This window comes from Candida jiufengensis (genome assembly GCF_024610255.1).
Source record: "Candida jiufengensis strain CBS 10846 chromosome Unknown scaffold4, whole genome shotgun sequence".
NCBI classification, from domain to species: Eukaryota; Fungi; Ascomycota; class Pichiomycetes; order Serinales; family Debaryomycetaceae; genus Lodderomyces; species Lodderomyces jiufengensis.
This window is the reverse complement of record NW_026261559.1, coordinates 1089512-1116558: the sequence shown is the minus strand read 5'-3', so window position 1 is coordinate 1116558 and position 27047 is coordinate 1089512. Positions and strand designations below refer to the sequence as shown.

Here is a 27047-nt window from a genome sequence, read left to right as displayed (position 1 = left end):
GAGATAATGTGGAATAAAATAAAATAAATATATTGGGAGCTTTTTTTATTCAATAGTGTTGTAGACTTTACTTTTTTTTCTAATCGATACAATAATAATTCTAGAGTTGATGACGTGGTAATTTTCAAAAGGTTATTGAATTACTTATTGATTATTAATGGCAAAAAATTAATACTAATCGGACTTTATAAAAATTAATAATAATAAAAAAATAAAAATCAACTGATATCCGTTTTATTATTGAACAAAATTGTTAGTATGCAGGATTTAGGTTTTGTTTCTTTTTAATGATTTAGTTAATAATATAAATTTCTGACGTGTTCAATTTGTCATGTTTGATACTTTAAATACTGTTAGAAATATCAAAAGGTTATATCGAAGTTTAAAGTGCTTTGATAATTATTGATATTTGCTTCCAATCAACTACTAAAAATTCTAGTATTAATTGTAAAATCTTGATAGCTTAAAGTAATAATTTGAGTATATAAAAAAAAAGATAATTTAGAAGGCGATCGGTTTTTACTAACTTAAGAAATTATTTATTAAAGAAAGAAAAAAGAAATTTTAAATTTAAGTAATGAAAAATTAAAATTATAATTCTATCTAAAATTTATATATTGACAACCAATTTTATTATAACTTAACTTTTATATAATAACAATATATATTCAACAGCGTTTACTATCAATAACAACAAATAAGATCACAACAACTTTTCATCACCATAATCATAAGATAGACATTGCATAACAACTAAATTTTTTTAACTGTATTAATAATCATAAATCATTTACCAACTTATTATCACATCACATAACACATAATGCAAATAAAATATTATATAATACTACTAATTCAATTCTTTATATCATCTATAATAGCATTTGATTCATCAATTAAACAACAACAACATCATCCTCATATTTTACCAAAAGTAAAATTTAATGCATTTGATTCACCAGATTTTTGTTCACAAATTATAACATCAACTTGTAATACTACATTTTCATATATTGATAACTTAAATAAAGAAATAAGACCATATTTAGCAGATTTAATTAAGACATCATATTTTAAATATTTTAAAGTTAATTTAGATAAACAATGTAAATTTTGGAATGCTCAACATTTTTGCGCAACTGAAAATTGTGCAGTTGAAATATTAGATGATTTTGAATGGGAAAAAATTACAAATGAAAATTTAAAACCTTCAAAATTAGGTAAAATCATTACTTCTTCTAAAATAGATAATTCAATTGAAACTGAAATTCCTGAAACTTGTGAAGATTTAGATTATTCTCATATTGATGATGATCATAATTGTGTTTATGTTAATTTATTAAATAATCCAGAAAGATTTACTGGATATGGAGGTAATCAAAGTTTTGATGTTTGGAAAGCTATATATTCTGAAAATTGTTTTCCCAATACAAATCCAATGTCAATGAAACCTAATGAAGAAAAAGAAAAATGTATTGAAAAAAATTTATTTTATAGATTAGTAAGTGGTATGCATGCTTCTATTGCAGTTCATTTATCAAATGAATATTTAAATAGTGAAACTGGAGAATTTTATCCCAATTTAAATGTATTTATGCAAAGAGTTGGATTATTTAATGATAGATTATCAAATATTTATTTTAATTATGCTTTGGTCTCACAATCATTAGTTAAATTAAATGAAGTTTTACCAATAAAAGAATTTTTACAATCTGGTTATGATGATATTACACCAGCTCAAAAACAACATTTATTAGAAAATAATGATATTGAAAATGTTGATATTTATGATGAATTATTATTAGAAGATATTATACCTGCATTAGGTTCAAATCCTTTATTTAATACAAGTACATTATTTGAACAAAATCCAAGTTTGAAAAATGATTTTAGAGCAAGATTTAAAAATATTTCAGCAATAATGGATTGTGTTGGTTGTGATAGATGTAGAATGTGGGGGAAAATACAAACAATTGGATATGGAACAGCTTTGAAAATTTTATTTGAAGATGATTATGAAATTTTAAAATTTAGAAGAATTGAAATTGTTGCACTAGTCAATACATTAGATAGATTATCAAAATCAATTGAAGCTATAAATAATTTTAAAAAAATGTATATGGATCATTTAAAAGATGTTGAAGAAGGTAAAGTTCAACCAGGAGACTTTGATAATAATAATCAATTAAAAGGTCAAGGATTCCATTTCCCATTTGTAAATTCATTATCATCAACCACCAAAAAATTGGTAGATTCACAATCATCATCATCACAAATTGGATCGAAATCTTCATCATATCAACAAAAGAGTATAAGTCAAAATAAACCATCAATTCAAGAATTATATAAAATCCATCCAAAAGATCGTACAATTAAACAAGAATTCCAATTAGCATTTGATGAAGTTTGGCAAGCTTTAAAATTTGTTTTAGGTAGTTATAAACAATTTCCTATAATAATAGGTAAAGTTACTATAGCACAATTAAATGAATGGTGGAATGAATTAATTGGTAAACCTCATGTTTATGAATATCAAAGTTCTATAGATGTTGAAGCTGAAGAATATAGTAGACTTATTAATAATTAGTAATAAAGTAACAAGAAATAATTTGCTTTTCTTAAATTAAAAACACTAGGGATAATTAATACATATTTTTATTTTAAATTTTGAGAATTTTTATAGATAATTTATATACATAATAATTTTTTAATATTTTCTAGATCGATAATTTCTATATAGCTTGATTTAAGATCTGGTAAATAAAGTTGTGTCATCTTTGGTATGTAAGAAAAAAGGGAAAAAAATTATTATCTACAAACTTGACTGCAAATAATAAATACACAATCATTCGAAGGACAACAATTATATGAATTGAATTGTTAATACCAAATCAATTCAAATATGAAACTAACAAGGTCCAAATATATAATTACATTTACAAATGTTTTATTTATATCATTTTATTAATATTTTTTAATTCAACAAAATTAGCATATGCATATAATTATAATGATACATTAACCTCATACTCAAATTTTCATCAACAACAACTACTCAATCTCAACATCACTTTCATAAATTCAATAAACGACCTATCACTAAAGGATTTAAAAAACATAAATTCAATATTCAAATTACCAAAAAATAAACTAATAATCCATTCATCAAAACTTACAACAACAATAACTAAAACAAAACAAAAATGGTATTTAATAAAATCAACTTTCCCAAAAACAAAACCAATTCAATTCCCCATTACAAAATGTTTAAATCAACAATATGGAGATGGTGGATCAATTGATATTCAATCAACTATAATCACAACTTTTATAAATACTTTAGATTTATCATTAGGATTAAATATAATTTTTTATTATGAAAATTTAGTTCATTCATGGGAATTAACTCAATCAATAACTTGGAGAAATTTATATACTTGTACTATTCCTGATGGATTAGTTGGACAAATTTGGGTAAAGACTGATTATTTAAGTTTTGATCAAATTGATTTATTTTCTTTAGAAGTTGATAATAGTTGGGCTAGTTTAAAAAATTATAGACATCATTTATTTAAGTATAAAGATCGTATTAAGGATCATAAGTTTAGGTTTAAATTTTTAAAAAATTTTAAAAAAGTCAAGATGTTTCATAATTATCATTTAAGTGATCATTATCCTGTGAATAAAATTAAAGATAAGTTATCTAAAATTAATCAAAGTTTTGGTAAAAAGCAAAAAAGACCTGTTATATCTTGTATTACTGATTTCAAATTATTGGATTGTGGTCGTAAAAAAAGTAAAAAAAATTATGGTTTGGATATTTTTGAAATTTGAATGAAGTTGTGAAATCTCATTAGTTATTTGATGTATGATAGTGGTACATGATAGCAAATAGCCTGTTATATAAAGTATTTTTAAGTTCAATAAAATAGTTTAAATAGAAGAAACCCTTTAAATTCAAATGCATATTTTAAAATTGTTTTCATTTTTTCTAGAAAGTTTATGTGGGGTAAAAATGAGGTACAAAAAATTTTTTATAACCGAAACAAAAGATAAGAAAAATAAAAACAAAAAAAGATAAGAAAATCAACATTATAATTTACAAGCAATTATCCAGAAAAAAATTGAATTGAGTAGAGAGTAATTAGAATTTTATATTATTAAAAAGTTTTATAAATTTTATTAAAAAATTAAAGCTTAGCAAAAATAAAGTAACTATCATTGAGTATCATTGATTGAAATTGTATAAAAAAAAGAACATCTAAAACAAATCATCTATAAATCCTTTTGGTTTCTATTCTTTAGTATTAATTTTTTTGGATTCTTTTTTAAAATTTTTTGATTTTAATTTTTTATCCTTAATTGTTTTATATTGTTTATTTTTATAATTTAAAGATTTTGAATATTCATCATTTGATTTATGTTGTTCAAAAGTTAAAGAATCTTCTAAATTTTCTAACTCTTCTTTTTTAGGTTGTTCTTTTACTAATGATTGTGAAGTTGAAGTTGAATGTTGTAAAACATTAAATTGATTTTTTTCAATTAAACCTCTTGATGGTTTTGATTTTTGTAAGTAATTGTTTGATTGTTTTTTATTTTGTCCTAATAATGCAACTTCTGCATAACTTAATTGTTTTGTTTGAATATCAATAAATTCTTCTTCTTCTTCATCATTTTGTTCTTTCATTAAAATATTAATTAATTTATTATCATCATTTGATATATTAAAAGATTTTGGAATTGTTGATGGATCAATTGATGTAGTTGACTCTTTTAAGTTTTGTTTTTTAAACCAAGTTGGAATAAAATATGATGATGTTTTAAACATTCTTTTGTAGCAATATAATTTTAATTTGTAATTTTAATTAATCTAATTCGTTTATATAATGATCAATATCAAATTAATGAGTCAATCAATGTATGTATTCTATGAATGAAGTATAATTGTTTAGCAAAATACAATATAAAATGAAATATATGTGTTATATAAATATTAGATCAAATTGTGGTGATTTTAAATTTAATATCGTATCTAAAATTAATTAAGGGAAAACACGGAAATTTGAAAACGGTAATATACTTTTTATGACAACAACAATTGAATTAATACCAAGTAAAGGAAAGTCAATTGTTAAAAAACTTTTTTATATTAATGAAGGAAGCAAACAAAAATAGGAATTGAATAATTAAATAATGAAGTAAAAAAACAAATGAATATATAAAATTTAAAAAGAATTTGTTGTTATTTGGAATTCGTAAGATACTCTTTTATATTTATATTTTATTATTTTAAAGTGTGTCATAATTTAGTAGTTATTAATTTTAATAGAATAAATATAAAATATAGATTAGATAAGAAGGAAGTACTTATATACAGTAGTAGTAGTATATAATATAATAATTTTTTGCACATGTATTATGTTATGTTTATATTTAAAAAATGACCCGTGTTTTATGAAATTAGTTAATTCTTTATAAATAAGTAATACTACTGAGAGTGACTTATATTAATGAATCAAGTAAATCATTAGTATTGCCATGACTAGCTTTTAAATCAAGTATTGTTTTGAACCGAGTTTTGATTGCGTTATGTGCACGTTTGTTTGGGTTTTTTTGTACAAGTTAAGAGACTTCATTTCTCATTACGTTTAATACTTAGATCAATTCAATATAAGTAAACCAAATATGTTGCATTCAATGTATTATCATAGCTAGATTTATAATATTTTTGAAATTTGACATTCACAACCTTGACCCCACGAAATAGATTTATGTTGTCAATTCAATCCAAAAATTTTAATGATTAAAATTAAGTATGTATGTATCTTTTATTATTTTTGTTACCTCGTAATCATTTATTTTTTTTCTTACTTCGAGAAAAACAGCAATAACAAGTAATCAACAATTATACAATTAAATTAATAACAGCCGGCAAATTCATTCGGTGCATTCGATTGAGCAAAACCAGAATGTGTTCTCTGACTTCTAGAGGTCGTCAAAATACCTAATCACCAATCATACAATGCCTGTTAGTTGAAGTGTGCCCTCATTCGTAATAAATTTTAATATGACGTAGATAAAAAACAAAACTTAAATCTCGTTTGGTAGCTTTTATTTGTCGTTAAATGCTCTTGACAGAACATTATAAAAACTGTCATTAGAGATTTAGGAGAAATAAAGAAATTTATTTTCTATTTAATTTTTTTTAAATTCTATTTTCTATATACAGGAATTGATAAACAGAAAAAAAGTTTATTTTTTACAACCAAAATAATCATTTTTATATCAGATAAACATTGAAAAACAAAGAATAAATCAAACTCATGAAGTTTAATAGCTATTTATATAAGATAAATCTATAAGACATAAAACATTTTAATCTAGTCAGAATAATAAAGTAATGGATGGATGGAGTGAGGTAGCTAGAATACCACTATTTAATCATAAATTAAATAATCCTATTCAAATTAATAATGGTAATATAACTGAAGATTATCAACCTCATATAACTTCATTAAAATTTGATACCACTCAAAATTTAATATGGTGTGGAGATTCTCAAGGTTATACAAGATCTGTAACAATTGGACAACCAACATCACCTTTCCATACTCAATTATTTCCATATACAAAGTTTCAAACAAATACTGAGGATCAATCAATTTCACAAATACTCTCGCATAAAGACGGAATTTACTCACTATCAAATGATCAATTGATTTTCAATAATAGAAGAGGTTTACATAAACAAAGTTTTGATCCGGATTTCTTCAAAGAAGGAGGGGAAAGTTTCAAAAAATTAAATTCAATGACTTTTAATTGTAATTCATTGAATGATATTGTTTTAGGTACTGAGACATCTTTATTAAAAATTGATATGAATAAACCAACAATATTAGAAAAATTTGATCATGAAGGTAAAATATCTTTATTAAATAATACTCCTCGATTTTTGACTTTGGCAAATGGGAATGGTTCATTAGAGTTATTTGATTCAACTTCAAATTCATCATTAAAAACTTTTTCAGCTCATAATGGATTGATTACAGATATGGATGTGAGAGGTAATTATATTGCAACTTGTGGATATTCAATACGACCAAAAAGATATCATTATAATCAAACACCAGAATATTTGGTTGATCCTTTAGTGAATATATTTGATATAAGGACAATGAGAGCAATGTCTCCAGTACCATTTGCATCAGGGGCTACGTCAATAAGATTTCATCCAAAATTAACAAATATTATAATTGCAGCATCACAACATGGACAAATTCATTTTATTGATATTTTTGATCAAACAAATATCCATTTATATCAAGCTGACTTATCAATGAATCAACCTCAGTTATCATCATCGATTAGACCAAGTAAATTATCCGATTTGAACATTAGTGAAAATGGTGATTTCTTTATGTTTAATGACGGACATTCAAATTTACATTTATGGTCAATTACAAATTCAGGATCTTTAAATAAAAATTTTGTAAATTTTCCAACTAATATTGAGAAACCAGACATAATAAATGGAACCGGAGCTGGAGAAAATGGATTTATTGATATTGATGATTATTCTGTTCCATTAAGTTCAGTTGGTATGCCATACTATAAAGATTTATTATTGTCAAACTGGCCAACAGATATGACATTTGTAAAAGAAACAGCAAAATTACCGAATAAAATCGATGAAGAATTACTACTAAAATGTGAACGAAACCCAGGAAAATTTATAAAATATGATGAAATTAAATATGGTCCTGGAAATGTTGAACAACCTTATTATTCGATCGCTCATACAAAAGATACTCAAATACCACAATTTCTCAGTGAAAGAAAAGATGGAGTTAAAAGAAAACATAGTTTATCAGATAATATATTTGAAGTATCAAAAGATTCCAAAATACCAAATTATTTTGCCAGATTGCAAATTCAATATTCAAAATTTGGTGTGAAAGATTTTGATTTTGCATATTATAACAAAACGGATGAATATTGCGGTTTGGAGAATCATAGTGATAATTCATATATAAATTCATTGCTACAACTATATAGATTCCAAGCAATGTTTTACAACCATATTGTTCAATCATTGAATGAAGAATGGTTACCAAATAGTCCTCTACAAATGAATGATAATCCCGAAGGTTCATCAATTTTAAATGAATTGGCTTATTTATTTGATATGATGTACAAAGCAAAATCAAAAAATGTCAAAACCACCAATTTCAGTCAAGTTTTAAATCACGATAAAAAAGCAAGGCATTTATTAAATTTTAATGAATTAATGAATTTAAATTCCCAAGAAGTTAGAGAGCTAATAATATCTTTTAATCATTACTTATTAATACAATTAGATCAAGACTTTAAAAAACAATATGATACAACTTTTTCAATCACTGAATTAGTGTATCAGATAGAGACTAAAGGTAACAATCCATCATGTGATTTCCATACAAAACATGGAGGTACAATGTTTTCATTAGAATTAATTACACCACCAAATAACATGTTAAATAAAATGAGTATATTAATGAATCCAAATCATCAACAACAACCAACGAATATAGCAAATATAAGAAAAAATTTAAACATTTTAACATATTTAGACTATTCATCAAATCAATTTAAAACAGTGCCATGTCAACAACATCAAAATAGTCATCCACATACTTTAGAATTTAAAACAAGTATTACGAAATTACCATCTGTTTTGGTATTAAATGTCAATTTAACAAATGAAGAATTTAAGATTATCAACAGTTTAAAACAATGGCTTGTACCTGAGTTTTATGCAATCAAAACTGCCAATAATGGATATAACTACAAACCAACTCCCCCAAATAATAACAATTATAAGAAATATGAATTATTAGGTTATGTATGTGAAATAAGTCATCAAACTGATAATTCAAGAATTGATTCAAATAATTTAGTTTCATTTGTTAAAGTCAATGGGTCTTGGATTTTCTTTAATGATTATTTAGTTATACCAATTGATGAAAAAGAAGTTTTTAATTTAAGTTATTCATGGAAAAAACCAGTCATTGTAATATATCAAGAAACAAATTCAATTGAAAAATTTGAATATTTTAATTATGAAAAACAAAATTTTAATGGAGATTCATTAATATTATATAGAGATCATTTTGTTGGAACAATAAGAGAAAATTATAAAAAACAATATAAATTATTAACAAAACAAGAAGCTCCAGAACCAGGGACATTAGTTGCAATAGATGCAGAATTTGTAACATTAAAACCAGAACAATTAGAAATTTCATATACTGGTATTAAAAAATTAATTAAACCAAAAGAATTATCATTAGCAAGAGTTTCAGTATTACGTGGAGATTTAAATTTAGATTCTACAAAATTTGGTAAAGCTTTTATTGATGATTATATTGCTCATACTTCTCCTATATATGATTATTTAACGAGTTTTAGTGGAATAGAAACAAATGATTTAAATTTGGAAAAATCAACCAAAAATTTAGTAACTTTACAAACAGCTTATAGAAAACTTTGGCTTTTGTTGAATTTAGGAGTTATATTTGTTGGTCATGGATTATATAATGATTTTAGAACAATAAATTTACAAGTTCCATTGAAACAAATTAAAGATACTTCAGAATTTTATTATAAATCAAGTTTTAAAAGACAATTAAGTTTAAAATTTTTAGCTTTCATTGTATTGGGGGATAAAGTTCAATTAGATAATCATGATTCAATAGAAGATGCTAAAACTGCTTTATTACTATACAAGAAATATATTGAATTAACAGAGAAAGGAGAATTCGAAAATATGTTGAATTATATTTATTCTGAAGGTAATAAGTTAAGATATAAAGTACCAGTAATATGAAACAAAATTTATAGAACTCCTTTAATCTCTAACTTATTCTGTACTATTTTACTAAAGACGACTGATCCCTCAAAAAAATTTTTTTAAAAAAGGAATTTTTAGGACCTGAAGAGTAAATTCAAACTTCACAATTTGTTTAAATGAAAAAATTAAAATGATATGATAAATTGAAGAGTAATTTTAAAAAATAGATAACCAAAATGTTTTTTTATATTAAAAAAAATATGCAAACCAATAAACTTCTAAACAGTCTATATAAAATTATGAACAGAAAGTAAACAACAGAAACTATCAAACAACTAACCTAAAATATACAATCTAAAAACCAAAAGAAACTTTTTTACCCTAAATAAGTTTAATATTGTGGATTTTAAAATATCTTATATTAAAGCCACTGCAATACCAGCAACAGCAGCAAAACCACCAACAACTAATTTAGAACCTGAACCTTCAAATGTAGAAACATCAGCTAATGAACTATTTGAAGCAGCTAATGATGATGTAAATAAAGTAGATTGAGCAGTTTCTGTAGCTAATACATTTTCGGTTGTTGAAACAGTTGGAGTTATTGTGAAATCAACATAAATATCTGATTCTGATGATGATGATGGTGATACTGGGACTGCAGCAATTGATGATGATGAGACAACTGGAGCAGCTGGAGCTGTAGCAACTGGAGTTGAGGAAGCTACTGCAGCTAATGATGATGATGAAACAATTGGAGCAATTGGAGTTGAAACATCAGCAACAACTTGTGAATCAGTTAATGGACAATAAGTAGTATAAACAGTTTCAACACCATGAATAGTAGTAACAACAGTTGATAAAGTAGAAGCAACACCAGCAATTGAAGAAGGAGTTGGAGCAATAACATCTGAAGATGATTCAGTTAATGGACAATAAGTTGTATAAACAGTTAAAACACCTTCAACAGTGGTTGAAGCAATTGATGGAATAACTTTATTAACAGTAGTTTCACATTTATTATCTGAACATGAAGTAATAGTTAATTCAGTTGTATAACTTTCATAAACAGTTTCCCATTCAAATGAAGTAGTAGCTAATGATGATGATACTAAAGTAGCAGCGATTGTAAATAATGTTGAGAATTGCATTTTTATATATTTGTTGTATATGAATTATTTAATTAAATGAATGAATATAGTTAGATCTTTAAAAGTTATGAAACTTATGAATATTGAATTAAAAAAAAGAAGAAAATAAAATTTATCATTGACATGAAAGGGAATTAATGATATATTTATAATAAAATCAAAAGTAGAAATATTTGTCAAAATTTTATATTAAATTTAAATTAAATCTTTCCATCGTGTAAAATAATAATATAACATGGCTGATACAAATTGATATTTCAATTATAATATCGAGTTTTTTCATTATTGGAAAGGAGTTGTTGTATAGTGAAAAATCGAATCTGAAACTTGATATTAAATAAAATAATAATAAATATAAAAAATAAATTGAAATTAAAATCTAAATTGACTACGCGTAACGCGTTCAGGAACCAATACCGTATATTTGTTAAATTAAATACCTTACATTAGTTAGCATATGGTTATATATTATATTAATAATAATTTGACATGATAATTGTGAAATAAAATAATAATAATTAAATTAATCAAAAGGTCCCTGTTTTAAAAATTAAATCAAGAAAAACAAAACAAAAACAAAAAAACAAAAACAAAAAAAAATAAAAATAAAAACAAACAAAAAATATAATTTTAATTTAATTACTTAACGCGATTTGTGTAATATTATTTAAATACTTTGTCGTGTCAGCTTTCTTAATTTTGTGACTACATTCTGGATGTTTTAAGTTTAATTTATTATATCAATTTATAACCATACATGATAAACTCTTCAAATACTCTACGTTTGACGATTTTTAAATGATTATCTGATGTAGTAAGGTTGTATATAGACTATGCAATGATATCAATGTAGTGGCTCAATGTTTGTTATATCAAACATCATATTTTTATATACATAGCCACGCGATTATTATTTATGTTCAAAAAAAAAAATACTTTGTTTCAAAATTCTTTTTACAAAAGTCTAGATCTAATTTTAATTTTAATTGAACGGAAAATTGTATGGTGAGATTTGAAAATATTAGAGTATTGAATCGTCAAAGTGTATTGTATCGTCAAAGTGTATTGTATCGTCATAGCAATACTTTTATATAACTTTATATGTCGCGTATAAATTTGCAATCTCATATTGTTTTATCGGAATATATTGACTGACGAAATTATTAGGCTTAAACCGTTCTTTTTGTATAAAGTAAAGAATAAGTTTTTTAATTAAATACCTCCAATTTCACAATTGACTCAAAGACTGAAAGCTTGAAAGCTTGAACAAATTTTTAAAGGTAATTTTCAAATAAAGATAAGAAAATAATGTCTACATTATATTTTGTTCTCTTGCTTCAATACAAAATACAAAATACACAAATTAATACATTAACACTATGTAGAATTATCAATATAATTCACTTCAATTATACAACTATACACTATTGTAGCAAAAAAATTTGAGCCGGGGGATTGACCATGGAACTTTGCTATCTCTGCCAATCCTTTATACTATAATTTTTTGATTTTTAAACATATCATAAATTTTTTTAATACGTTGAAAACTCACTAATGAAAGTACTTTAATAATAAACATCTCTTATATAAACTTTGATATCATTATTAAAAGATACCCCAATTATAGTATAAAAAATTGGCCATGTTATTAGCACCAACATAAAAACGATTTCATGAAGGATAATATGTACCAGTATTTTTGCCCGCACATGCATCGCATTTGACACAACCACTAGATCGAAGTGCTTTCAGTGAGTTAAAAATAAACTACAGAAATTTTCTCGGAAATCTGAATTTCAAATAAATCTTTGTAATCAAAAACGAAATCTAAAATGAAAATTGAATTTCATAAAGACTTATTGATAATTATTAAAAGTATGTTATTAACCAAACAAATAGTATTAACAGTAATCAAACCTATTTGATTGATTCATTTGGAAAGCAACTTTTAATGAAATTTTTCGATTTGTTTAAAATCAATTTGTGAAAAGTATCGTGATATTCATACTCCTAGAACCAATGTTGATGATGTCTCAAAAATCATGAAATATTCTTAATAGAATTAAGTTAAAACCGATTAAATTTATAAAATTCAAAAAAGAACGGGAATAATTTGAGTTTTATTTATATTTCAAATTTATTTATATTTTTTATTTAGATCTACATAATATTATTTATTTATTTTATTTATTTATTTTATTTATTTATTTTATTTATTTCTTTTATTTATTTACACTTTCTAATTTATAGATTGAGGGGCTTTTCTATCACGATCATATTTTAAAACCATGAAATATAAATTTATTTTATTAATTAAATTAAATAATCATTACAAATTTTAGTATAATTTGCTTGAAATTTAATACAATTGATTTTATAAAAATTATAGATGAGAATTCTTCGATGTAAAGTTCAGAATATTAGTTTCAATTTATCTAATTCTCTATTTCGCGTTAAAAATTAAATGTATTATTTATATTTGCAGTTCAAATCTTGAAAAATAACAATTAAAATGATGTAAATTAAAATAAGAGATGAGTGATTGACTTCAATAACAAGTAGTACTCATCAATATATAATAATGCGTTGATTACTTCTCATTATTAACGATCATAAATTTGTTACAAATTTTTCTCTAATTTTGTTATAAAAATGGAACAAATTTCTGAAGATTAATTTCACTATACTGATAATTCAATATAAAGAGATTTAAATCTACAAGTGGATTATCCGTTCTTTCAACAAACATACAACATATAAAATTTCATACATTAAAATCTATATAAATTTCGAGACCCTATTTTTTCAAAGTGAAGGGCAGACTCGGTCTAAAGTATTTATCTAAGGATATTGCCAATGCTTTCCACACACTATAATTCTTTAAATTCTTTGAGATATCATTATGTTCTGATGATACATCAAAAAATTCATAAATGAAATACTTTAATAATTGACATCTATCTTTTAAAAAATAGTAGATGCATTATATGAATACCCCTATTATAATATATGGAATAGCGACTACGACCAAATAATGCTAACCAATAATTTAATAGAAAGTTACCACAGTGTATTTAAAAAAAAAATTCCTCAAACAAAAATTCGAGCAGGAATCGTTAAATTGAATTTAAAGTAAGTAACATAAACTTCACCTTAATCATATTTCAAATTCAAATCTAAAATGAAAATATAATTCATAATAGACTTTTAAAATGAAAATTATAATAATACTATAATTAACCAAATAAAACATAAATTTAATCAAATTTTAAAATGAAATTTGATTGATTCATATGGAAAATTATTTATATTTGATTAAACATTACTTGAGCAAAATTCAAAAATCAACATAGTGAAAAAGTATATCAACATTTATATCATTTGAATTAAAAGATATAGAAAAGTTGAGAATAAAGTGAGATTTTGTTTTATATTTATTTTATTTATTTATTTATTAATTAATACGCGTTTTAATTAAAATTTGAATTAATATATAATTATATTATATCATAATATATAGTCTACCATAATAAATGTTTTTTCTAAAACATATAAATTTATAATACAATCAATTGAATAATTTAAACTCTAATTGAACTGCAAACAATTTTATAATTGCAATAAAGACTTTAAAAAAAAGTCCAAAAATAGATAATAAATGATAAAGTAATTTAAACTAATATTTTTAGAGATCAAAAAACTACATTAATTTTAAATTTCAAAATACAGAATACATAATACAAATTATTTGCAAAAACTTCAACAGTTTCAGCATAAACATATATACAAACTTTGAGCCTTCAACAGCTATTCCGGACACACACTTTCCCGATACTAAGTATTACGCTAACTCTTTACAGTATAGAATAAATCTTTAACTAATCAGAAATATCATAGTAATGGTATATTCCTTATTTAATTATGATACGTCAATTAACCAATTATGAAATACTTCAGTAATAACATTTTTGGGTCTAAATGAATTACTTAAAACTTATTTCAATTATACTGTAGTAGTAAAGTTTTGATCGAATACAAAAATAGCATTCATCGACTCACTTGTACTCAATAGACCGCACCAGAACCGATTGCTTTAACCATTAAGCTATAAAGGCTAAGTATCCATAATATAGAAAAGGTTTAAGCTTGCCACACTTGCCATATAACCCAGCCATTAGATAAGCAGATGTTCTAATCCTAAGAATAGTCAACACAAATCTTTGGAATATTAACTTTAAGTAAATGATATATGATAATAAATCTTGTAATGAAAAATTTCATAAAGACTTGATAATCAATATGTTTAAGATTTTCATTGACCAAATAAATATGTTGAGGATAATCAAAATTCAATAAATTCATATGGAAAATAAAAAGTCAATATCCAATTTGTAGGTCTCAATTTACCGGCCCTTGCCAACGATAAATCTAAAAAATTTCATTGGAGTAATGCAAAAGATATTGGTGTAAAAAAAAAAACAAGAATAAATAAATTGATGAAATAATTTTTATATTTATAATTTTTATAATTTTTTTTAATTAAAACACATTTTTTAAAATTATTGCGTAGTATTAAAAACAGACTATTATACATACTTTTTTTACTTTAAATTTTTACATTATATCATATTCACGAACTGATTGACAAAGTTAACAAAATTCAAATTAATGAACTGAGAATTAGGGAGTAAATTGCTAAGGATGGTAGAGATAATCTACATGAATTTTTCGAATTGTTACATAATACATAATACAATTTAAATTTACTTTATTAATATAAGAACATAAGTAAGACAAATGAACTTAAAAAGTATTCTTTGTTCCACAACATTTTCAAACACCATTGTGCCAGAACTAGTTTAAAAATCATAACGCAAGTATTAGGTGAAAATACTTTCATGTGCAACAGCAAATCATATAGTTTCTGGAGGGTTGATACAAAAACACGAAATAGACATATGAATTTAGACGCATTCTTCCTCACCGTTCTCACTGCCAGATTGAGACACAATAAATTTTTATATACCTTAATCTCTTTCCAACTTAAAATCATTAGCTCTTATAAATATCATAGATGAAAACTTCATGAACAAAATAAAATATCGTCCTAATGTTCCAATTGTTTATGATACATTTAAAAACCATTAACGAAGTACTTTAATAATCAACATAATTAAATGTGATTACTAAAGAACACTCCGACTAAAATTGTAAGAATTAACAAAAACTATCAGTGTATGTCAAACAATAATTCCAGTAAAACTTTCAGTGAAGAACTGAAGTAAATCATCTGAAAATACATATTATACTCCCAAAGGATTTTCATGAAAAATTTGATCACAGATATTAAAAAATAAGATCAGCAAACCATTAACATAATAGTCCATTAAATCTTCTATAAAAATCAAAAATTAAATCTTAAACGAAAAACTATCAAGTTCAAAAAAGACTTATTGATGATTATATAAAATCAGTTATTAACCAAATAAATATGAAAAGTTGTAATCATAATTCCAAATCGATTTGATTAATTCATAAGGATAACAAAGCGATACAATAGCTTGGTCAATGCGACTTTGAAATTTATCATCTAGACATCAACACTGCTTACCTCAATGCGGACTTATACTCCATCCAATTTAATCCTGATCTTCACAATTGACAGCCTTGAATGTTGGTAAAATATCTAAGGGCATTCATAAATGCTGGTTATCACTCAAAATATTGAATGACTAAATTGTTAATGAAAAAAATATTTATTTTAAAAAGCAAAAACAAATAATATACGTTTATATGAGATCATAAATATATATCAAAGTACACTACCCAATGATTTTTTACAGGATAATTCGACGTTATTTATTTATCGAAATTTTTAGAGTTTTCAATCATATAGTCTTTTAATCATGATAATCTCAGTTCAAGTTTCCACATTGAGATTTAACTATAAAGAATTGTATAAAAACTCTAATGTTTAATATAGAAATTAATAAGTCTAAGTAAAGATCGAGTTTTAATCTCTCGCACTGAAAAATGTCAAATCCAATATATTAATAATAAAGTTATCCACAATTAAAAAGACAACTCAATCTGCATCGAATATAGCCACCTCCGCCACCAATTAAAATGAGCGAGAGACCAGAAACAATAGTACATGATACACCACAACCACCATATCCAATACATGGAAAAGCTTCAATAATATCGGGATTTGGTAGAGGATCAAGTGAATTAGGTATACCAACGGCAAATATTCCAATAATAGATGAATCAATAAATAATTTACAAACTGGTATATTTTATGGATGGGCTAAAATTCATCCAAATCCTGAATTAAAAGATTCAACAGAAAAAAGAATAGATGGTAATGAAATTGTTTTCAATCATGGTAATAAATTAAATCAACAAGAATTATGTATATTCCCAATGGTAATGTCAATTGGTTGGAATCCATTTTATCATAATAAACAAAAAGCAGCAGAAATTCATATCATAAATAAATTTAATGATAATTTTTATGGTGCTAAAATTGAATATATTGTTTTGGGATATATTAGACCTGAATTAAATTATACAACAAAAGAAGCTTTAATTAATGATATAAATTTAGATATTAAAATTGCAAAAGAAATTTTATCAAAACCTGGATTTGAAAAGTATAAAGATGAATTGAAGTAGGAGTTGGTGGTATATTGCATTAAAAGTTTTAAGTATCGTGTGATTGTTAAAGTCACTTAAATGCTTATAATTTTATAGAAAAAACGTTGAATTATAATGTAACAGATTTATGTGTGTATTTATGTATATTGTGTAGCGTTAATTAAATTTAATAGAATATCATGATTATGTTTCAAAAGTTTAGTTCAAAAGTGACTTTTACTTACATTTATTGTGCCTCATTTTTTAGAACATTTTTAATTTTTTCGGATAAATGATCGTAAGAGATTTTAATTTTTACACAAAGATTATTTAATTATCGATAAAGAGAATATTGTGAAAAAAAAATGATAGCAATCTCATTTATATTATTCAAATCAAGATAAATTTATATATAAAAGAATACAAGAAAAATCTGAAACAGATCTAAATATATCAAGATCTTTTTAAGACTCAAATTATTTCATACCATTACAATCTATTTATTCAATTCAAGAAAATAGCTAAGAAATATCAAGATAATGTACTAATAAAAACAATAACTTAAAAATAAATTATTATCACAATATCGCTATTTTATTATTATTCTTGATATAATGCTACTACTATTATCATTATTTTATTTATTTAATCTGTCATTTGCATTTTCCAAATTATCACCATTAGAAATAGATTTAGACCAATGTTCATTACCAACAAAATTAATTTCATCATCATCATCAAATCAAATATGTAAATATATTGAAAAAAATTGTAATACTAGTTATTTTAAAATTTCACAAATTTTTTATTGTAAATATAATAATTTAATATCATTAATATTAATATCATGTTTAATATTGATTGTTTTATGTTTAATTTTATTATCATTAAGTATATTAGTTTCAAATTATTTATTTAAAAATCTAAATGAATTAACTCAAAAATTTGGTTTAAATAATCAAATTTTAAGTTTCATATTGATTCCCTTGACAAATTCATTTCCTGATTTAATTAATTATTTTATTGTTTTAGAACTGGGGAATTCAAATTTAATTATTGGTCAATTAATGGGGAGTATACTAATAATGTTTACTATTATAATTGGATTCATATCAATTATGAATAAAAATTATATCGTTGAACAACCTAAACTTTTGATAATAGATTTATCTTGGATATTGGTGGTGTTAATTTTATTTTCATATGTTTTATCAGATGGTAAAATCACCAAAATTGAGTGTCTTGTAATGTCAATTGTTTATATTTGTTATATCATATTCTTGAGTGTTTTTGATAAAGAAAAAATTAAAAATTTCGATGAAGAATTGTTAATTCAATGTGATGATCATGAACATATTTTAGAACAACCTTATAATATTGAAGATGCTTTGGACATAATATCAAATGATGAAAGACAATATGGATCTATACAAAGTGTTTCAAGAACTCCCTCACCAAGAAACTCTCCAAGATCTACTCCATTAAATTCAAGATCTGCTTCACCTTTACCAACTCCATTACCAACTATTATATCAGTGAAATCAAATGAGAATGATTATTTATCTGTAAATTATATACCAAAGGATAAATCACCTGTAACTACACCATTTGTATTATCCAGATCATGTTCATATCATCAACCGAAACCAAAACTACTTACTTTAATTTTCCAATACGTTTGTAATTGCATTGATTTTGTGTTAATATTTTTGATACCATTTCATAGATGTATTGAAAATGAAGACTCAAAATGGAAATCACTGGTGAGGCATAATTCATTAATGAAATTTTGGTATTTTTTTGAGATCCCATTATTAATAAATTATCAATTTTTCCAACTTAATATAAATTATGTAATTTTGGGATTAATTGTAACTTTTCCAATAGTATTTACATTTGATTATTTAAAACATGATCTTAAAATTATATTTATTTCAGTATTAGGTATTGTGACAAGTCTAATTATAATTTCAAACATTTCAATTCATATTTTACAAATTTTAAAAAATTTAGGATTAATTTGGAAAATTTCAGATTATATATTAGGATTATTAGTTTTTTCAATAAGTAATTCCATTAATGATGTTATTACGAATATAACATTAGCAACAAAGATTAATCCAATATTAGGTATAAATTCATGTTTAGGTACACCTTTATTGATCATTTTATTAGGAATTGGTTTCAATGGGTACGTTGTTATACAACAAACTGGTAAATCTATAAAATTTGATTTAAATTCAAGTGTTATATTAAGTACAACATCTTTAATAATTACTATAGTTTTTATTTTAATTTATTTACCTTCAAATCATTGGAATTTTGATAGGAAATTGGGGATTGGGTTAATTGGTTGGTATTTTTTAATTGCTTTTATTAATTTATATTTAGAATAAAATAATATATATTATATTCTAGACAGTTATTTATTTTTAAATGCTCATTAATTGATTGTAATTTTCTTTGAAATCAGGTCTTTTGATGGACGTTTGTACTGGTGATAGTAAATTTATTGCTTTGTCGTAGTATGTTTGACCTTTGAATTCTTTAAGTTCTTCTATCAATTTCAATTTTTTATCATTATCGATTGAGTAATAAGTTAATACATTGAAAAACCAATCATTTTGAGTTTCTTGTATTATAGTCTTGAAAGTTTCTATTAAATGATCATCATCACTATGATTTAAGATTCTTTCGATGTTTATTAACTTCTCATAAATTGGTGTAGGAACAGATATATTATATTTCAAATAATTCAAAATTAAATCTTTTGCTCTTAAATATTGTTTCATAAATAATTCTAAATCTACCAACTTGAGTAGGATTTTATAATTACCTAATAATTTCCAACCTTGTATTAATACTTGTTTCGCAACATTATATTTTTCATGATATATGTAAAAATCAGCTAATTTAATCCATGAACTTGGGTATGTAAATGTAATATATATGTATCTCCAATAATTCATTTCGATATATGCAAAAGGATAGTTTTTTAGTTGTAAAAAATCAAAATATAAGTCCCAATTATCTAAATTTTGCCTCGATATAAATTTAAAATCATTGAAATGTTTCGTTATTTTTTTTTCAAATTGATATAATTCATAAACTTTAAATTGTGTTGTAATATATGCATCAATGAATGTTTTTCTTAATTGTACAGCTAATGTTTTTGGATCTTTTCCTCTATCTTTTTCAGGAACTATATATTTCAAATTTGATTGATATTTTGGCTCTGCTAATTGACTTATAATTTCGAAGTATTTTTTGTAGAAGAATTCATAATGATATAATGGTATTTCAATGATAACTCTCAATAATGTAAAATATTTTTGTTTGAATTGATTTTCATCATTTGCATAATTATCCAAAAATGATAGATATAAATTATAAAATTCATATGAATAAAAATGATACCCGATTAATTTTCTTGCTTTTTCAAATAACCCTAAAATTTCATTTTCATTATCACTAATTGTATTAATTTTATATTGTAAAAATGAAATCCATGATTCAATACAATATTTCAAGTACGTAAAACTTCTTTCATATATTTGTAAAGATACGTTAGTATTACCTAATTTAAATTCCCATTCAGCATATTTTATCCAATATATATAATTAAATGGATATTTCCTCAAGAATTTTTCATATGATATACGTAGTATTTCTAATTTATTTGGTGGTGTTGATTTCGAAATTCCTTGCTTGTTGTTATATTCTGCTGATTCTATTAATTGTTGCCATAGTACGAAATTATCTGGATCTTTTATAAGTTCTAGTGATACATCATTCCATTTTTTGGGTTGCTGATGTTGTGACATTCCAATTAAGGATCTAGGTGTTGTATTTTAAAGTAATGATAAAATTTGGTTGTAAACTTAAACTTAGTGTACTAATTTTTTCTCTAATTTTGATATTGTTTCAAATTATATATTAATGATCTGGAAATTATATTTTAGAGTCAAACGCTACGTCAAAGTTGAGAATGAAAGAGTAGCATAGTGAGAATCGTATTTTTTTAATCTTTACAGCTGATCTGACGTTCAATTGTCAAAGGTAATTGACTTACATGTATTATTCGAAATTTTCATATTTACTACTGTTATCATAATCAATTTGAGAAAAATTTTATGTTGCAAAACCATTACATCACAATAGCGTATCATCTGTACATAAATCACCACTACCACCACACAACAGATGCCAGAAGAAGAAGAAGAGTTATCTTTAGGATTATTTGAAGAACCAACTGATTTTTTACCACCACCACCACAATCACATTTTGCAACATATGAAAGAAAACTAGAAATTGTTGATCCAAAATCAATAAAAATGAAATTAGTTGGAAAATCTCCATTATGGGGTCATTTATTATGGAATGCAGGTATTTTTACAGCAGATTATATAGATTCACATCCTGAATTAGTTGAAAATAAAAGAGTTTTGGAATTAGGTGCTGCTGCTGCATTACCTTCATTAATTTGTTCATTAAATAATGCATCTGAAGTAATTGCAACTGATTATCCGGATCCAGATTTAATAAGTCATATTGAATATAGTTTTAATGAATTAGAGAAACAAGCGAAATTAAGTGAATATAAGGTTAAAGGATATATATGGGGTAATAATGTTAATGAACTGATTTATGGATCAAAAGAACCTTTAACAGATGAATTAAAATTTGATTTAATAATACTATCAGATTTAGTTTTCAATCATACAGAACATCATAAATTATTAACAACTTGTCGAAATTCACTTAAGAGAAGCGGTAAATGTTTAGTTGTTTTTCTGCCTCATAGACCTTGGTTATTAAAAGATGATTTAAGCTTTTTTGAAACTTGTAAAGAATATCAATTTAAACCTGAAAAAATCGATTTAATTAATATGAAACCAATGTTTGTTGAAGATGAAGAAACTGCAGAAGTTAGATCAAGAGTGTATTCATATTTTTTGATCCCAGAATGGTAAGTATAGATATTGTTTATAGACCTTATGTAAAAGATACTTTAATAGACATATTAACTACATTAACAATTCTTAGTTACAGATTACAAATTGAAAATATACATTAAAAAAATATAAATGATTTATGACCAAATCCCCATTTTTATTAAATTCATCATAATAACATATGTGTTATTTATCAACACATTCTATTGTTTTGTTTTTATTTAGTTTTTGAAATTAATTAAATTTAAGCAGATTGAGCATTCATTTTTCTTTTACCATTGGTTAAGGTAACATTGACGAATCTTCTAGTATATAATAATCTCATGTAAGCTCTACCTTGTGGTTTTTTTGGTTTTTCTTGTTTTTCAACTTTTGGAGTTTGTGATTTAACTTTACCAGCACGAGCTAATGAACCGTGGACTTTTCCCTATAAATGATGTTAGTATATTGTAAATACATTTTAAAAACTATGTTCCATGAAGTCTTAGTAGTTTCAGTTTTTGATGAGTTGAGTAATTTTACAAAAGTAAACATTAAAATTGATTCTTTCCAATAAATTTATCCCTTTGCCACATTTGGATGATTTAGAATTTTCCCACTTTCACTTTCATGACGTTCGTATTACTAGTTTCTGGTGATTATGAATAGATTAATGAAAGGAATTCTCGTGACTGCGTTACATGATCGTAGTTGGTTGCTATAATAATTCATTTATACATCTCCTCTCTTATAGTCTTTGGTTTTACTAATTTAAGTTTCCATATCGTTGAACTGATTGATTCATTCCATAACGATCGTTTCTGACTTTACTACTACTTGATACTTCATTGAATCCATTAAATTGGGTATATAATCACATACCATATTGACGTTGTTGTATTAGTTATTACTATCTAAAAGGACTTTTGCTAATAAAAATTTTATTAAAAATTGTCACTTAATTGTTCTCTCTGTTTCTCTCTTTCTTAAGTATGTAGTGTAATTTTGTCAATTATATGTGTGCGTGTTTGGTATAAAGGTCTTGAAAAGCGCGCAGCACTCGCGTGGTTTACCCGGATATAATTTTAGGGCAACAACCCTAATCTAAAATGATATAGATTGATTAGATAACAAGGTTTAATGATATACTGATGATCGACTATCAAGCTTGTAGTACATAGCATTTCGAGAAATAGGGGTTCTCAGTTTTACTTGAGGTTTAAACCATAATTTTATTAAGTTTTTATTTTATTATAATGTAATGTTTAAGAACTAAATATTCGTTTAATCTACTCTATTTTAATCTAATCAATATAGCGAAGTTTTCAATATCATACCTAAAGTCACTAATATAACAGATATAATCAAAAATATTAGCACCATTATACCTAATCTAGTAGCAGGGTAAAAATTTTTAGTTAACAATTTCTGAACATAAAAATACCTATTGAATCCAAATAATAAAGTTAATATTCCAATTATTATAAATATAGCACCTAAAGGTTTCCCATATTTTTTCAAATCATCACCTTTTAAATCATTAGCTAATAAAATAATTGAATTAGTAGTATGAACTTTTGTATTTGGTTTTTCTAATCTAAATAATTGAGTTACTCCAATACCTAAAGTTATAAATGATAATGATGTTCTTAACCAAGCTAAAAATGTTCGTTCGTTGGCCATATGATCTCTTGCTACTGATCCTTTGTTTTCTAGTGTTAATGATTTGTAATCTAATAGGTCTAATGATACATGAGTTTCATCTATTATATCGTCATTGTTGTTAGGTTTGTTTTGTTTTTGTAGTAATGATTCTGCTGTTTCTAATTGTCTTGGTTGTTGTGATTGTCTTGATGTTAAGTTTCCAGATAGTGATGATGATGATCTTTCTGTTAAACTTGATAATGAAGCTGATGATCCTTGTGTATTTGTTCTAATTGCCGACGACGGTAATAGTGACGGTGATGTAATTATTTTTTGATTGTGATTGTTATTATTATCATTTGTATTAAGAAATTGTGAGTTCTTCGGTGATGTAGGATCTTCTAATTTTAAAGACATTATTTTAAATGATTACTGAATATTTATTCTATTCATTAACGAGTAACATGTAGATTATATATATCAATTTAAATTCATTATCTTTTAAGGTTGACGTGATATAATAATGTAACTAATATAATAATAAATAAAGTTTTATTATTAATCATTTTGTGTGACTTTATTTAAGAGGTTAAGATTTATTTAGAAGAAAATGATTTTAAATTAATAAACTGTGGTTGTAATTGTCTACGAGATAAGGGAAATTTGAAATAGTATTTAATTAAAGATACGAGAAATGAAATTCTGGTCTAATCAATCTTAATATACTACTAAAATCTTTTTTTATGAATTTGATGTCGAATAATATTTAATTAAATTGTTTAAAAAACTTTATTATTTAAGAATTTGGTAACAAAACTGAACCAAAATAAAGCTTATCAATGAATTTCATATAATAGATATTTTATTATACATCAATATAAAAAATTATCTGTAAATCATCTAAAAACTTCAAGATGATTAATTTGCAAGTTTTAGAACATCACTTCAACAAATTGTCTTTTGATCAATTTAGAAAGTTGTTTATCAATTTATTATCTGTAAGATAGCGCAAGAAAGTCGACAAACCAAGCATTCAGTAATTCATTACAGACAAATAAAGATGTAATTAAACTTAATTTATGTTCTTAAAGGACCCAAGTCACAAGGCATCTAACCAAGATTTTGATTTGAAACATCTCTGATAAAAGATTTACTCACAATTATCAAATTTTTATTGAACGTAAGACTAAATTATATTTGTTTCAGATATCTTATAATATTGTGATTTATGACACAAAATACAATTAGATTGCAAAAATTTATGACAAAATTGGTAGCAAAAATTTTACCAGTTTATTATTTACGTTATCAATAATTTACTATTTATAGAATAAATACTAGAATAAATATAATAAATTATTATAACTTGCATTTCAGTTGTTGAAACAGAAAAATCACAAACATACATTTACTAATTGAGATTTAGATTTTAAGAAAAGCCAAGAAGAGAACTAAATCAAAAACTCAAAAAAAATTAAAACTTAATTTAACCCTTTCACGATGAATGAATCTTGGCATTAACTTTCATAATTTTGACAGCAAATAAATTATGGCTACTATAAATAAATCATTAACTTTGCAACTTAAAGATCTTAAACGAACTTATGCTCACAACTGAAAATTTCAAGCTTATACGATTATAACGAATAAATTCTTTTATTTATTAAATTGTTATTATTAATTTTTTATCTATAAATTTAACGTATAAAAGTTTAAATAATTATTTTGAAAAGAAAACCTATTATTAACTATTATAGGCTTATGAATATGCAAGTTTTTTGATGACGATGAAGGATATTATAACGATATTCCCTTTTCTATATTCTAAATGAACAAAATTGATGAGACAATAAATACAAAACTTAAAGTCAAGAATTTTGTAAAAAATGACAACCCAAATTCTTGTTTTTGATCACCAAAGTAATTAAATGATAATGCTTTTAAATTTGAGCCAGAACCTTGACTTATTGTTATCATATCATAACTTCTTATATCTCCAATTTTATGACTACCACTAGTTAAACTACCTAATCCAATTGCTCCACTCGATACCAGTTCTTGATTTTCAGTATATGTGGTTATAAATGATTGATAATATGTTGATTGAGTTGTTTGTGTTACACCTAATGAATCAGTCCCCGTTACCCAAACTAATGTTGGTGATACTGAAGTTATTGTGGTTGCTGCTGTAGTTTCAGTAGTATCAGCTATTGAAAATGAAATTATGAATGAAAATATGAATGTGAGTATATATTGTAATTTGAAAATCATGATATTGTGATAATCTATAATTATATGGGTGATTTGTTGTAGAAATGCTCTATGAACGATTTGTATAATGATAATATGTAAAAGATGTTATACAAAATTTAAACGAATGAATATGAATTAATGAATGTATGGTATAAGGGTTGGTAATTAGGTTGATTAAGTTGATTAAAGTTGATTAAAAGAAATGAAATTAAAAAAGTAAATGCAAAAAGTATATGAATAAGTCTATAAGTAATAATGTTATGTATCAAATATGAAATAAATAGTAGTAAGGGATCATTTCTAATTATATATATAATTTAAATTAATGATTTATAAAATTTTTTGAAATTATGTTACAAAAATTGCAAAAAGGAAAGTGATACAAAATTGTTATAATTGCAAAAAAAAACAATTGATTTTGTATTACATTTGTTCTGTTACACAAAATTAATTTATTATAATAAATTATTATTAATATTTTTAGTAAATTTTAAATGAATTAATAAATTATATTTATAAGATCAAAGATTAAAAGTTATAAGAATTGAGAAAGGGCTATGACATACTAAATTAGTTCAAACCATTCCCATTTCAGG

General features: G+C 24.1%; 10 protein-coding genes across 10 annotated transcripts; 5 read left to right on the top strand and 5 right to left on the bottom strand. All coding sequences in view use genetic code 12, as the record gives it.

Annotated features, from left to right (window-relative positions):
• Positions 1 to 823: 823 nt before the first annotated feature.
• ERO1 (ER oxidoreductin) lies at positions 824 to 2587 on the top strand (the record flags this gene model as incomplete). Its single annotated transcript, XM_051762883.1, has 1 exon — positions 824 to 2587. One exon carries the CDS (start codon positions 824 to 826, stop codon positions 2585 to 2587), a length of 1764 nt encoding a protein of 587 aa, XP_051620918.1.
• Positions 2588 to 4294: 1707 nt separating this feature from the next.
• Positions 4295 to 4828, bottom strand: KGF54_002406 (uncharacterized protein; the record flags this gene model as incomplete). The annotated part of the gene is made up of 1 exon (XM_051762882.1): positions 4295 to 4828. One exon carries the CDS (start codon positions 4826 to 4828, stop codon positions 4295 to 4297), a length of 534 nt encoding a protein of 177 aa, XP_051620917.1.
• Positions 4829 to 6400: 1572 nt separating this feature from the next.
• On the top strand, positions 6401 to 9865 carry KGF54_002405 (poly(A)-specific ribonuclease; the record flags this gene model as incomplete). Its single annotated transcript, XM_051762881.1, has 1 exon — positions 6401 to 9865. One exon carries the CDS (start codon positions 6401 to 6403, stop codon positions 9863 to 9865), a length of 3465 nt encoding a protein of 1154 aa, XP_051620916.1.
• Positions 9866 to 10245: 380 nt separating this feature from the next.
• PGA6 (Pga6p) lies at positions 10246 to 10980 on the bottom strand (the record flags this gene model as incomplete). Its single annotated transcript, XM_051762880.1, has 1 exon — positions 10246 to 10980. The coding sequence occupies one exon, from the start codon at positions 10978 to 10980 to the stop codon at positions 10246 to 10248; it is 735 nt and encodes a 244-aa protein (XP_051620915.1).
• A 6126-nt stretch (positions 10981 to 17106) lies between these two features.
• On the top strand, positions 17107 to 17658 carry KGF54_002403 (riboflavin kinase; the record flags this gene model as incomplete). The annotated part of the gene is made up of 1 exon (XM_051762879.1): positions 17107 to 17658. The coding sequence occupies one exon, from the start codon at positions 17107 to 17109 to the stop codon at positions 17656 to 17658; it is 552 nt and encodes a 183-aa protein (XP_051620914.1).
• A 575-nt stretch (positions 17659 to 18233) lies between these two features.
• Positions 18234 to 20015, top strand: KGF54_002402 (uncharacterized protein; the record flags this gene model as incomplete). The annotated part of the gene is made up of 1 exon (XM_051762878.1): positions 18234 to 20015. One exon carries the CDS (start codon positions 18234 to 18236, stop codon positions 20013 to 20015), a length of 1782 nt encoding a protein of 593 aa, XP_051620913.1.
• Positions 20016 to 20051: 36 nt separating this feature from the next.
• PRP42 (mRNA splicing protein) lies at positions 20052 to 21443 on the bottom strand (the record flags this gene model as incomplete). Its single annotated transcript, XM_051762877.1, has 1 exon — positions 20052 to 21443. The coding sequence occupies one exon, from the start codon at positions 21441 to 21443 to the stop codon at positions 20052 to 20054; it is 1392 nt and encodes a 463-aa protein (XP_051620912.1).
• Positions 21444 to 21822: 379 nt separating this feature from the next.
• Positions 21823 to 22593, top strand: KGF54_002400 (S-adenosylmethionine-dependent methyltransferase; the record flags this gene model as incomplete). The annotated part of the gene is made up of 1 exon (XM_051762876.1): positions 21823 to 22593. One exon carries the CDS (start codon positions 21823 to 21825, stop codon positions 22591 to 22593), a length of 771 nt encoding a protein of 256 aa, XP_051620911.1.
• A 226-nt stretch (positions 22594 to 22819) lies between these two features.
• On the bottom strand, positions 22820 to 24615 carry KGF54_002399 (uncharacterized protein; the record flags this gene model as incomplete). The annotated part of the gene is made up of 2 exons (XM_051762873.1): positions 22820 to 22995; positions 23892 to 24615. 2 exons carry the CDS (start codon positions 24613 to 24615, stop codon positions 22820 to 22822), a joined length of 900 nt encoding a protein of 299 aa, XP_051620910.1.
• A 1407-nt stretch (positions 24616 to 26022) lies between these two features.
• On the bottom strand, positions 26023 to 26469 carry KRE1 (Kre1p; the record flags this gene model as incomplete). The annotated part of the gene is made up of 1 exon (XM_051762872.1): positions 26023 to 26469. The coding sequence occupies one exon, from the start codon at positions 26467 to 26469 to the stop codon at positions 26023 to 26025; it is 447 nt and encodes a 148-aa protein (XP_051620909.1).
• Positions 26470 to 27047: the final 578 nt, after the last annotated feature.